This window comes from Echinops telfairi, unplaced genomic scaffold (assembly GCF_000313985.2).
Source record: "Echinops telfairi isolate 266 unplaced genomic scaffold, ASM31398v2 ScPeMD7_31;HRSCAF=116, whole genome shotgun sequence".
Classification (NCBI taxonomy): domain Eukaryota; kingdom Metazoa; phylum Chordata; class Mammalia; order Afrosoricida; family Tenrecidae; genus Echinops; species Echinops telfairi.
Genome location: NW_022103928.1, coordinates 61685348 through 61699285, shown reverse-complemented (window position 1 = coordinate 61699285; position 13938 = coordinate 61685348). Strand labels below are relative to the sequence as shown.

The window sequence follows — 13938 nt, the reverse complement described above, 5'->3', positions numbered from 1 at the left end:
GCCTTGCTGACGTCGGCACTGCAGTCCTATGGCTTCCAGGAGTGCTTTACGGCCTTGCTGACGTCGGCACTGCAGAGTCCTTTCCTTTGTAGTTAAGGTTCCTTGGTGGCTGTGATGGACAGGGCTTCTTTACTGCCATTCCCTCTGTTTCCTGCTTGTGGACACGAAGGCCGTGTACCTGTGTGTGAGCGGTGTGTCCTTCCACACTCCTGCCCCCATGCTTCTTCCATCTGCACGCCAACGACAGGAGCAGCTGCACCGTGATACAGGGGCAGGGAGGTCCGGGGAAGACGCGTTCACAGCCTGGGATGTGAAGGGTCACAGCCCAGCTTCCTGAACGCCAGGAGGACTTGAAGCACTTCCTGATGAAGTTCAGATACAGCAGCCCTCTGGACGGAGCACACCACCTCAACAGAAAGAAAACAAAAATCCTCCCAAGTGGGCCGGTAGACAACATCCGATAAACGGAGGAAAGAGTGACATTGTCACGGGTTGCACTTGATCCCCCATCAACGTCCACGGAAGCAGCCATCACAGAAATCAAGTGACACATTGTGGGAAGCCAGCGGCTGCATAAGATCTCTTACAAATGTTTCCAAAAAGCGAAGCTATCACTTTGAGGCCCAAGAGGTGCCTGACCTCAGGGCCTTCTCCATGGGCCTTCTTCACCTCGTGTGTGTGGAAAAGCCGGACAAGGGACAGGGAAGACCAGAGAAGAGCTGACGCCCTTGCATTTCGCTGTTGGGGAAGAAGGTTGACTGCACCACAGGCTCCAGGAGAAAGAACAAACCTAGCATGGAGGAAGGGCCGCCAGGAGGCTCTTTGAAAGCAAGAACGGCCAGCGCTTGTCATACGTTTTGGACACGTTTTCAGGAGGGGCCAGTCCATGGGGAAGGACAGCATGCTTGGCAGAGAGCCCGTGAAAAGAAGGAAGATCCTCAACACAATGGGTTGGCCTGGGCACGAGCCTGGCACTGATGGTAAGGGAGGCACGGGCTGAGGCCAGGTTTCATCCTGGTGCATGCAGGTCGGGCCCGTTTGACTCGACAGACAGCATCCAACAGCAGCGGCAGACCCTTTTCCCAGCTCTCTCTTGTGTGGGGCGGGCTTACCACCATCTCTGGGGGTGTTTGTTTTGCCGGTAGACCATGATTTGCGACAATAGGTAACGTTGGTTTTTCTTTAGCCCTTCCTATGCTGCCAATAGACTCCCCTTTGCACTGGTTAATCCGTCGAGCAGAATGTTGACCATAGAGGAGTAGTGGGCATCTTGACCTCGTTCCTCATCTTGCTAGAATGCTTTTGGTATTTTCTCATTAAGACAGACACTGACTTTGAGACTATGTGAGTGTGTGTGTGTGTGTGTGTGTGTATACGCGCGCGCTTGCCGAGGGATCCTCACACCCCTTCCACAAGGATCATCTATGTTTGCATTCCCATGGGCTAAGGATGAGGGTTCCATCTTTCCCACACCCTCACCAGCACAGGAGCATTATTTTCTTTATTTCTGTATAAATCCTAACCACCCTGGTGTGAGTGCAGTGGTCCCTCATTGTGGTCTTGAGGTTCAACCCCCCCAATGGCTAACAACACTGAACGTCTTGTCACACTTTTCTTGGAAAGTGTTTTGGCGAGCAGGAGTTTTCATGCGTATGAGGCTCCTTCCCGTTCTTTCCCTCTGCTGTCTGTGCTTCTCATGTTAGATTATCCATTCTCAGACGTGAGGCCCACCCAGGCTGCCCTGCTGGGTTTTCTAAGAACTTGATAGTTTTGCCTTGTATACTTAGGCTCCGAGCCCACGTTGAATGCATTGCTCTGTATGGTGTGAGGCACAGATCCTGCATCATTCTTCTGTGCGTGGCTCTTCTTTGTCCACCAACAGGACTTAGCACTTTACTCAAGATCAGTTGCCCACAGATGTGTGGGTTTCCTTTGGGCTCTCAGTTATACACCATGGTTCTAGGTCATACCTAGGCTTTTTTGGTGGCTATAGCTGGGTACCACTGCGACCTAGGCACTTCTGGTTCATAGCAACCCTGCGGGGCACAGTGGACTGCTCCTTTGGGCTGTAGAGACCAGGTATCCATCTTTACAAGAGTGGATAGCCACGCCTTTCTCCTGTGGAACAGCCGGTGGCCTTGAACTGCAGGCCTTGGGATCGGGAGCTGCATTGACACCGGGACTGCTGCTGTGTCGTCTGTTTTAAAGTCAGGACCTGTGTGTCATCCCGCTCTGTTCTTCCCTTTTAACGCTGCTTTTTGTGTGTGTCATTCCATATAGAATTGAGGGTTGGGTTTTCTATTTCTGTAAAGAAATTTTCCATCGGCATGTTGATCCGCATTGGAGAATCTCTGGATTGCTTTTGGATAGCATCGGCATCTTAACAATATTAGTCCTTCCGGTCCATGAACACGGCACACCTTTCCATTTGTAAGGCCTTCTTCAAGCTCTTTCCGCAGTCTTTATCGTTTCGAACCGAAACCCTTCGCATCGCTGGGTAGATTCATTCCTAGGTATTCTGCTCCTCTCGGATGCTGGGACTTGTCTCCCTCATTACCCTTTCCGGTGTCTCCTCACGTGTGTGGAGAAACACACAAGGCTCCGCAACGGTGCTAGATTCCTTCAACCAGGCCCAGCCATCCTCCCGTGGCCTTTGAGATTTTTCATTTCATGGGATCCCAGCATCCATGAAGGCAAAGAACTTCACTTCTAAGTTTCCCATTGGAGCTCTGCTATTTCTTTTTCTTGTTGCATCGAGGTTTTCTCTTGCAACGTGGGAGCGGCACCGTGGCTCGCTCTTCTCCTGCAACGTGGAAGTGGCACCGTGGCTCGGTCTTGTTTTCAAGGGGCAACTCTCAGTCTTTCTCCTCTAAGCACAGGCCGGCCGGCTGCTGGCTTCTCACAGCTGCCCCAAATCCTTGAGGGATTTACCTTTTATTCAGACCTCAGATGTACCCACAGAGGCGATCACGCTGTTCTTCTCTCCCATGATCATTCTACCACGTCATGTAGATGAACTTTCATTTTTTGTGCCGAACCCTCGTGACATCCTGGGCCTCCGTCCCACTTGGTCAGGGTGGATGGCTCTCTAGTGTAGGGTGGCAGGCCTTTGCATCTATGTCTAGAAGAGATCCACCAGTTATCTCTCAGGTTCTCACACTGCGGTGGCTGTGTGTGGCTGCGATGCTGGCAGCAATGCCACGGGCATTTCAAGTGCCAGCAGGGTCACCCAGAGTAAGCAGGCTTCGCAGAGCCTCCAGACTACGAGCGGACGTGGAAGAAGGAGGTGGCTCTCCACCTTGGAGGAAGGGGCCCCTGGAAACCTTGAGCACAGCTTGGGAGCACGGCCAGATGCTGAAGACTCCTGAATGGGAGCAGGACATTGTCCAGCACAGGAACAAACGCGAGGAGGACGCAGGACCAGGCAGCGTTTCGCTCCGTTGTGCCAAATACCGGATCATGGCGAGTCAGCACCTAACGACACCATTCACCAGAGAAGACGCAGGGTGCATGTGGTAGCTGCCTGTTTCTGCTACCTGGCGTGTGTTTGCCCACAGAATTATTGGGGAGAATTCTTTTCCTTTCTGTCTCTTGGAAGAGTTGAAACAGGATTGGTGTCCATTCTTCAACGGATGTCTGGTTAAACGTTGCCATTTAACTGAACAGTTTGGCCCACATGTATCAATTAGGTGAGGATCCGGCCGGGCTTAAGCTACCCGCTTGGTATTTGCCTTACTTTTATCTTCTCGCCTGACTTTTTGTCGGCTAATGGATATTGTTAATATCCCATTTCTTTCACCTATCGGGCTTTCAGCTTTATATATTTTTATTACTTTCTAATCAACTGCTCTTGAGCCAGCGATCATGCACCTGTAACTTATCCAAGTCTATTTAGGGTTCACCATGGGAGCAGGAGCCCCAGCACAGCAGCACCCATGGGGACGGCCCAGGAGCGGCAGTAGTTCCTTCTGCTGTGCACGGGGTGGCTGTGGTCACAACCGACTCCTAACAACCACAACCACAGCACTGTCGCCCTTTGCACGCCCACCTCGCTGCTGACATTCCCCACCTTGATTACTGCCCTGATTTCTCTGCCTCCAACGACACTGTAGGCTACAGTCGCACCTTTAAGTAGATGAGATGCAAAGAGTCCATAGGCAGATGAACTCAAACTCTCCTCTCTGAGGCTGGGTTGTCTCAGGTGTAAATGGGTTTAGCCAAGGCGCCACCTGAGGATTGGCTGTGTGCACCAAGCCCCGCTCAGGTGGCCAGGCATTCGGTGACGGGGAGTGCTGACCAGATTAGCACTCTCTGGCCCTGTGCCAGGCTCCCGCCTTTCTCAGGGATGACTGTACACAAGGGGAGCCCTGGTGGTGCAGTGGTTACACCTTGGGCTGCTAACCTCCAGGCCAGTGGTTCGAAACCACCAGCTGCCCCGTGGGAGAAGGATGAGGCTCTCTACTGCTGTAGAGTGACAGTCTCAGAAACTCACAGGGACAGTTCCGCCCTCTTCTGTAGCCATTGTCTTGATGGCTGTGAGTCTGGATTTTTTTGGAATGACAGCCACACCCACTGCCCAATCTGCTTGGTGAGAGGCACCCCCTTTTCTTTGAGCACCCCAGGCTAGGATTCTCAGGGCTGGGGTGGTAGGGAGTAGCCCCAGGGGCGTGTGAGGCTGTCACATGAGTGGGAGACTCCACTGGCACCCAGTGGTAGGGGAGACCAGGAGGGCATGACTCCCTGCCCACAGTGTCCTTAACAAACCCTCCCACGGGACATTTTTGGAGACGAAAAGCTCCTTGATGATGCTCTGAGCCTAGAACATAACTCTGCTTAACACAAAAACCTAAAGGTGCTTTCAAAAATCAAACAAACAACTTTTTAACGTATGCTGAACTTTCCCAGCATTCATCTGTCACAGCATTGGAAGAGTTCTCCATCTACCCCCACCCCTCCACCAGCAAGGCTGCCCATGGCATGCGTGGGGCATCTAGGTCAGGGAGAGGGGGGAATTGTGTGATGAGAGTGAGAGGGGCAGAGTGAGTGTGGGGACCAGGCCTGCAGGAGGCTGGGGAGGTGGCAGAGCAGGGGGGTTTGCAGCAGGATGTGGCGGGGCTTTCAGATCTGTTTGATAAATCACTCTGCAGGGGAGGGAAGCGGATGGAGGAGCAGCCGGGGCAGAGCTGTGGGTGGAAGGATCCACAGTCACCCACGGAGGGAGGGATGTCTGGACTGAGGGAGATGGGGGAGCCCAGGGGCAGTGGGGCCATCGGGGAGACAACCTGCAGGATTGGGGCTGCAGGGCCTTCAAGAGCAGGAAAGTGTCAAGGTTTGTTTCCCTCCCAAGAGCCTGGTTAGTGAGTGGATGGCGGGGAGCCACTCCCAGAGCCAGTCTGTCCATCTATCCGTCCGCACAGACTTACCTGACTCGGCCACCTCAGCGATGGGCACGCCCTGCTCGTACGCCATGAAGCCCAGCACGGAGAAGATGGCAAAGCCGGCCACGAAGCTGGTGCCGCTGTTCAGGCAGCACAGCATGATGCAGTCCCTGTGGGGAACGCAGGGCCAGCGACCTGGGTCAGGGCAGGGCAGCCTGCACACTGCCCACCACGCCCAGCCCAGCAGCGCAGCCTCCTGCATGGCTACCGCCCAGAGGCCAGGCGGCTGGCCTGCAGCCACACAGCGCCTGCTGTTCTAAAAGATACCTTTGGTCACACAGACCAAAAGCACCAGGAGGTGGGGTGCGGGATGGGGACGAACAGGCAAACCAGCACTCCCCTGACCCCTGGCCGGAGAGAAAGGCAGAGCAAACAAGAGAGGGTGAGCTCCTGGGGGCAGGGGGTGCTTCCCTGTAAGAAACAGTTGTGTCCCAACCCGGAGGACCTGGGGACGCCACGCCTTGTGACGGGCCAAATGGTGACCCCCTTACCTCCGCCCCCCAGGAGACGGAAACCTTAGCCCCCTGCCTGTGAAGAAGATCCTATTTGGAAACAATTTTTGGTTATGTGAATGAGACCATGCTGGCATAGGCTGGGTCCTAACCCTGACCCTCTGAGCTACCAGAGGACCAGCATAAACACACAGACAAACATGGGAAGACAGGCACCTGTGAAGACCCTCGGGCACCCAGGGAACAAGAAGGACGACACCCACGGGAGATGGCCCTCTCTTGGAGCTGGCTGCCCACTTTAGGTTCCCAGCCCCGCAAAGCATGGCCAGGTAAGTTCTCCTTCTTTAAACGCACGCACGTGTGAGGTCGTTTTTTGTTGAGTGGCACTGGGAGACAAAGTCACGCCAGAGCTCCCAGCAGCCCTGGGGCTAAATGCCTCCTGCTCCCCTCCACCTCTACCTCTGCCTTTGCCTCCGCCTCTTTATGGGGAGGGGCCCATCAAGGGCCCGAGGGCGCACAGGGCTGATTGGTGGTGTGTGTCCCTGGCTCTCCGGAAGGGCTCACCAGCAGAGGAAGCTGGCCCAGACCCAGGAACACTCAGGACAGACAAGGGGGTTTGGGCAAGATGAAGGGCACACCCTTAGTGCGGGTCCTCCCCCTGCACACCTGCTGTCTGAGACCAGCCTGTGCAGCCCTCAGTGCCGGGGGTCCCTGCCTCTGCTCTAACCTCACAATGATACAGACTGCTGACCAGACCACAGGGTCCACTGGGTTTCCAGGTCTCCCTTCCTAGGCCCCCTTCGTCTGGAAGCTCCTCTGCTTGCCAATCCACATTCTAGCGACACACAAGCCTCCATGGACAGACAGCTGACGGGGACAAGGCAGGTGCACTGGTCAGAGTCAAACCAGAGTCTCTCGTGGAAGGTGAGAATTCTACCCCTGAATGACCAGGATGGAGCCCAAGGACTTGGGTTCAGCTAGAACACGGGCTAGTGCCCCACCTTAAGGGGGGCGTGCCGACAGGCACCCTGATTCAGCCTCCTGTGGGACGGGATGAGGAGCCCTGGCAGCAGCAGCAGCAGCACCCCTGGTGGTGGCTGCCACCCCTCACCTCACCCCACAGGGCCTTCCCCTGGCTGCTGTAGTTGCTCAGCTCCATTGAGTTGGCTCTGACCCACAGAGGCCCGTGCACAGCAGAAGGAAGCGCTTCAGGATCCCGAGACACCCTCACCGCCGCTCCTGTGCCTGAGCCATTGCTGCCTCCGCTGGCTGGACAGCTCTTACTGCCCAGTGCCGACACTGCCCAACGTGGCATGCAGCCCGGATGCCCACTGCTGTAGGTCTTGGTTAGTCCCCTGCCCCCTTTCTTCTCCTCCTCAAGGTGCCAGTTCTCTCATGCGTCAGAAGGTCCAGCCTAGAGCACGGCAGGACACCCTTCCCCACGGCACCCACACCTTCAAGTCGCCAGAGTTGGGTGCCCCCTGTCCGGATGGCTCCACTCCAGCACACACCCCTCCCTGACAGGCCTGTCTAGGTGAAAGGCTTATGTAAGCGGGGCTTTGAAGCCAGCAGGCGCAGAGCTGGGCCGGCTGACTTCCAGAAGTGATTATGCTGTCAGAAGAGAGGGTACCAATTTACTCCACCGCCAGGCATGCTGGCAGGAGAATTTGGAAGAAAGAAAATGAGCCTTCTCCTTGGGCAGTGTTACCTGGGGCTGGGTTTTCTTCTGTGGGGGGAGGGGGGCAGGAAGCGCCCTGCCTGTCCTGTCCCATCAGAAGGGGAAGCAGGAGGGGCTGAGGTGGCCGACATGGAACTGTGTGGGGTACTGGGGACAGGCCAGCTGCTGTGCTGTCGAGACGACAGCCAGGCAAGCCCGCAGGCGGCCAGTGCCTGGGAAAGAGACAGCCACTCCTGGTTGTGAGGAACAGGGATGCAGGAGACAGGAGGCAGAGGTTCAAGCCCCACTCTACCCTTGTAGTGTGATGTGGGCATGTGCGAGGGCCTACCCCAACCCCCATCCCTCCTCGTGCAGTGGTGAGGTAAGCGGGCAGTCCGCTAAGCACCAGGGCACGTAGTCAACAAGAAACCCTGCAGCCCTTCCCTCTGCCTTGCTGGAACAGTGGACAGTGGCCTAGTGATGGCTGCAGTGCCTGGGGAAAAGGCCCAGCTGCTCGCCTTCTCCAATGAGGTCAGAAGCAAGTGTGGACAGCATCCCTCCTCCACAGCCCCAGTGGGCCCCACCCGGCCGGACCCAAAGTCCCTTTTGGGTGCATGGTTCTTCCTGGCCATCACTGTCCCCAGCCCCAGCCCCGGCTTCACCTATGGAACCATGATGGTAAGAAGGGTCATCGCCGCAGGGAGCATGGTCTCACCTTTCACCCCTCCAGCACCCCTCTGGCCAACTACCCGTTTCCCTCTCTGCCCCAGGTAAACCAGGGGCAACAGAAACTGCCACCTAGCAGCACATTTGCATCCTAGCCTTTCTCGAACTCCCGCCCCCGTCCTCTCTGCCTCTGCTTCCCCAGGTTGCAGGCGGTACCACCGCCGCAGCTAAGCCTTTCCTGTCTGGTCTCGGACTCAGTGGACACACAGCACACGCGCACGAGGGAGCACAGAGCGCGAGGAAGGACTTCTCTCTGGGGAAGGTATCTCGGCTTTCCTGCGTGTCTTGGCATCTGTCTTGGCTCATCTCTGCTTGCTTAAGCTGCTCTGCTTCAGTCAACGGTTCTCAACCTGTGGGTCGAGACCCCTTTGGGGGGGTTGAATGACCCTTTCACAGGGGTCGCCCGATTCATAACAGTAGCAAAATGACAGTGGTGAAGTACCAAGGAAAGCAATTTTATGGTTGGGGGGTCACTACAACAGGAGGAACTGTAGTAAAGGGTCGCGGCATTAGGAAGGTTGAGAACCACTGTCTTAAGTCTCAGCGGGGACTGGCTGAGAGCGCGCCCCACTCAGATACAGCCTCCTAATAAACGCAGCCCATTCCCAGATGTGTCCTAAAGAGTGTTCTAGTTTTGTGTCAAATACTTAAATTTCCATCCATCTGATGCTTACTCTGAGGGATCTATGGACCAAGGTATGCAAATCTAAGGTTCCCCTGGGTGGTGCAAGGAACTCGAGCTCCTCTCCTAGCCAAATAGTTCAATCCCACCCAGCAGTGCCTCCTAAGAAAGGCCTGGCATGCTGCTGCTGCAGACACCACAGCCATGGAAACCTGAGCTACAGGAGGCTGCCATGTCTAAGTTAGGCTGAAGGCAAGACAGGGCAAGGCGCCAGGTTCTGGGCAGAGGGCAGAAGAACAAGGGTCTGGGCATCCGGAGGCCTGGGCTTTGCCTTCTTTAGCTGTGTGACCGTCATCACGCCGTGTCCCTCCTGCTCCATGTCCCCGCCCATTGCATGAAGCAGAAGACACGTCTGCGTCTTTCAGGGTGGCCCACGTGCTGACCCAGGCAGGGAGGACCCCCGCCCCCGTGGAGCCGAAGCCATCCCCCCAGGGAGGCAGGCTGAGGGGGGTCGCCGGGATGCTCACCTGTAGCAGTTGTTATTGTAGTTGTTGTAACTCCCCAGGGCAGTCAGGCAGCCCAGGCAGATGGCATAGGAGAAAAAGATCTGGGTGCCAGCATCTACCCACACCTGCAGAAAGGCACAGAGGAACGGCATGAAGAGGAGTTGGGGGGGAGGGGGTGGCTCCCGTTCCCTCGGGTCCCCCACCGCAACCCTGCCCTTACAGAACCCTGAACAACCCAATCATCACAATGTCCCAGCCTCAGGGACATGGCTTCCAGGGAATTCTATTTCTGGAGAGGGGGGTGCACAATTCCGTATCGATGTCCTTGATGACTTCAGATGTTCTCCAGAGGCGGCTGGTCACAGTGCGCTGGGGACACGAATGTGGATGCTTAGCACTCTGGTGCCACCGCGACCAGCTGTGTGGCTGTTGGGGTCCACTGTATCCGGTCCTACTCTCACTGAGCCCTGTGTATAGCCGAAGGAAACCCCGCCTGCTCCCTTGTCACACCTTGTGAAAGCTATGTCCTCTCTCTCAGGCTTGGTTTTCTCCTCGCTGAACTGGGGCACGTAGTGACCACTCCCTTACTTCGAGGATGAACGAAGCCCTGGGCAGAGGTGAGCGCCGGAAACCCAGTACGTGTCCACAATGGGCGGAGGTGAGTGCTGGAGACCCAGTGCACGTCCACAAGTCACGCTTAAAGCGCCAACTAGAGATCCCTTCTCCCAGTGGTTGAGACTTCCTGGGGAGAAGGGGCCGAGGCTCCTACCCAGGGGACTGCACTAGCACAGCTGATGGAACCTCAGAGGGGTGAGAAGGGTGGGGCGAGAGGGACGCACCCTGAGTCTGGACCACTCTGGTGAAGAACTGAACTGCTAAGGAACGGTGGGAGGTCTGAACCAGGCATGCTGCGGCCGAAAGATGCGGGAGTCAGTTTCTAGAAAGACTACAGCCTCAGACGCCCCCTCCAGGGGCAGGCCTGCTTTGTCCTGGGACTCAGCTTGATGGACAGAACATTGACAAGGGCCTGGGCTTCCCAGGCCGTCAGCCGAGACTGGAGGGATGGTGTGGTACCAGGGGGAGGGGTGCTCATTTCTCCACCATTTCCCCCAGTTTCCGGATGGTGACCCTGGAGTCCACCAAGGAAAACTCACTGCCAACCCCCAGAGACAGGTAAGGAGACTGGTGTTCAGAAATCAGAAATCAGGACTCTGGACTCACTAGAGACAGTACACCACCCAAACCGAACCCGCTGCCATCGGGTCCCATCTGACCCAGCCGGGCCCTGGAGGACAGAGCACAAGGGCCCTCCAGGGTCTCTGAGACTGCCAAGCGCTCTGGGGGCAGAAGCAGACAACCTCATCGAGGGTTTGAACTGCTGACCTTTCCGTTGGCGATGCAGTGCCTCACCCCCTGTGCCACCAGGACTCTGGCTCCACTGCCATTGCTGTGGTAGCGGTTGCGGGATGCGTCTCATGGCGACCTGCGCACACAGCAGGAAGCAGCACCAGTGCCGGACGGTCCTCACCCCTGTGCTGACACGGGAGCCCATGGTCGCAGGCGCTGTGTCCATCCGCCTCGTCAGGGGCCTCTCCTTCGCTGCCCTTCCACCTTACCACGCACGATGTCCTTCTCCAGGGACTGGTCTCTGCTAACATGTCCAAAGTACATGAGACAAAGCCTCGCCATCTTTTCTCTAAGGAGCATCCGGCTGTACTTCTTCCAAGACAGATTTGCTGTTTCTTGGTGTGTCTTTGATATTCCCTGCCACTGTTGATATTCTTCGCCACCGTGGGATTTCGAAGGGATCGATTCTTTTCCAGTCTTCCTTATTCAGTGTCCAACTGTCCATGCATATGAGGCGACTGAAAATACCACGGCTTGAATCCAGTGCACCTCAGTCCTCAAAGTAGCAGCCTTGCTCTTCAATATTCTAAAGCGGTCTTGTGCAGGGTTTACCAAATGCAATGCATGCTTCAGTCTCTTGACGGCTGCTTCCATGAGCAGTGACTGTGGATCCAAGCAAGAGCAAATCCTTGGCCACTTCAACCTTTCCTCCACTCATCATGACGCTACCTGTTGTGAGGATGTGGGCTTTCTCTACATTGAGTTGCAATCTCATCGCAGTAAGTATTGATTTAGCAAATACCCGTCCCTCACTGTGCAAAGATCCTATAATCCATCTCTTATTGCACTTGAATTTTCACAGCAGCCCCATCAGATAGGCGCAAATATCATTCCCTTTCTATAGGTTAAGACCCTGGTAGCTACAAATGGTTGTGCTCTACCACTAAACTAAGGGACCCTAACAGCGTAATGGGTTAAGCATTGGGCTAAAAACTGAAAAGTTTGCAGTTCGAACTCACCAACCACTCCACAGGAGGAAAATGAGGCAGTATGCTTCCATTAAGACTTACAACCTCGGAAAGTCTATGGGGCAGCACTACTGTGTGTTGCTAGGCTAATGCAAGAGTCCTGACTGACTGGATGGCAGTGGGGTTTGGGTACTATGCTAAAGGTTGGTGGTTCAAATACACTGAGTGGCACTGTGTATGACCTGCTGATCTGGGTCCGTGAGCCAGAGTCCACTTGACGAGAACAGGCTTGGTTTTCTGGTTCACAGCCGAGGTGGAAAGCCTGCGGAGCGTGGAGGAAGCAAGTCCATGCTGAAGGGATGTGTTCTTAATCCATCACACGATTGCACACGTGGTCGCAGCCTCAGAGGGCCTGTGCTGTCGTCTCCAACCCAAGGCGGGAATGCAGTGATTTTCCAATCCCAGAAAATGGCTTTGGGGTTTTGGATCCTACGCGAGGAACTTAGGGGAGCTTATTCACAGAGTGGGAAAGCGGGAGGGCAGTTGGGGGGTGGGGTGGCTGGCAGCAGAGGAGCAGAAGTGTGAGCAGGCAGAAATAAAACTGGAGGAAAATAAACAAAACTCCTCTAAGTTTCTTATAGGGTGGAACCAACAAATCAAGTGCTGTTGAGCCGGCCCGGTCCGTCCTGTGGTGACCGCGGGTGTCGGAGCGAAATGAACCGTGCCCCACAGGGTCTCTCTCAGGGGCTCCTGTTTCCGAGGCAGGGCTTCTGGCCTTTCCCGAGGTGCCGATGGCTGAACATAAACCTCCACACGTTCAGGTGGCCTCCAAGTGCAGGAACAGCTAGCATAAAATTTAGGAACATTTTTTTTCAGTTGAAACTTGAGTTTACGTGTTGAGAGGCAGCATTCAGTGTGGCAAAAAGTACTAGCTACTCAGGAGAGAGAGACGTGCTTTTAGTTCCTCCCGTTCTACCCCGGTTGTTCATTTTGCTTCCTCAGTGGGTTATTTTCTCCTGCTCAGTAGGGACACCCCCCCAAACAGCCAACTCATTGCCATGGGGTCGATGCCGACACATCGTGACCTTGCTACGATATCCATCAGCCGTTGTTGTCCAGCCAGTTCTGAGTCATGATGCCCCACGGGGGTCTGAGTGGAATTGCACCCCACAGAGTTTCCAAGGAGCAATTTTCAGAAGGAGAAAGATTCTGGTGGGCTTGACTCCCCCACCCCCAGCCATTTGGTTAGCAACTAAGCACACCAGCCACTAGCACCTGCCAATGACAGTCACGTGGGACAGCAAAACCAAGACAGCCCTCCTGCAGGGACCAGGCTCCAGAGCCTCGGAGAAACGCACTGGTTTGATGGAGCATGCGCCAACCCCAACCCTCAAGGGCTCTGCACCCTCTAAACCCACCCTCCCACCCCCCCACCCCCACACGGGGACCGGGCACCATCTTTTGCAGAACGGCCCCTTGTGGAATTACACATTGTGTGGGTGAGAAAAAAACTCACTAGAGCTTGAGGTCCACCTGCCCTTAGCTCCCACCCACCTGTGATGTTTCCCTTGTAGGTCACCGGGCTGCCGTTGGCACACCAAGCTCACCAACTTGGAAAAGGGACACTGCCGGTTTTGCCTCCCTAGTGCCTTCTGAGGCGAATCTCCCGGAGACCTCCTTCTCCGGATTCTGGATTGTTCCTCGGGAGACTTAAGGCTGGGAGGTGTATTCTCAGCAGGGGTCAGACTAGAATGAACTGGTAGAAGCCTTGCTTTAAAGGTCAGAGGAGAGATGGAGTGGGCACCGGATGATGTGCGTGTGGGGGCATGGTGTCTTTGGACAGGACTTGCCCTCTCGGTCCACTCCCTCTGGCAAGTGGGGGGGACTGTTATTTTTATTCTCAGAGTTACCACTAAACAGACAACTTTATAGAACACTCTTAGCTCCATCCCCTTTCGACACGGTTGGTTCCCTGCTGCGAGGACTCTTCCAATTGGGCAGTCACGTCATCTCTTACCTTCCGTCCCTCTCCTCCAACAACCCAACAACCCTCTCCTCCAACAACCCAACAACCTCTCCTCCAACAACCCAACATCCCTCTCCTCCAACAACCCAGCATCCCTCTCCTCCAACAACCCAACAACCCTCTCCTCCAACAACCCAACATCCCTCTCCTCCAACAACCCAACAACCCAACAACCCTCTCCTCCAACAACCCAACA

The 13938-nt window shown here is 55.4% G+C and overlaps 1 protein-coding gene across 1 annotated transcript in view; it reads right to left on the bottom strand.

Annotated features, from left to right (window-relative positions):
• SLC6A11 (solute carrier family 6 member 11) overlaps positions 1-13938 on the bottom strand; it is a 134042-nt gene that overhangs the window by 20597 nt on the left and 99507 nt on the right. The window contains exons 7-8 of the mRNA XM_004702237.2: positions 9423-9526; positions 5424-5548 (exon numbers count right to left, since the gene is read on the bottom strand). Coding sequence (XP_004702294.1) covers positions 5424-5548; positions 9423-9526 — 229 coding nt within the window. The remainder of the gene's footprint in view (positions 1-5423; positions 5549-9422; positions 9527-13938) is intronic.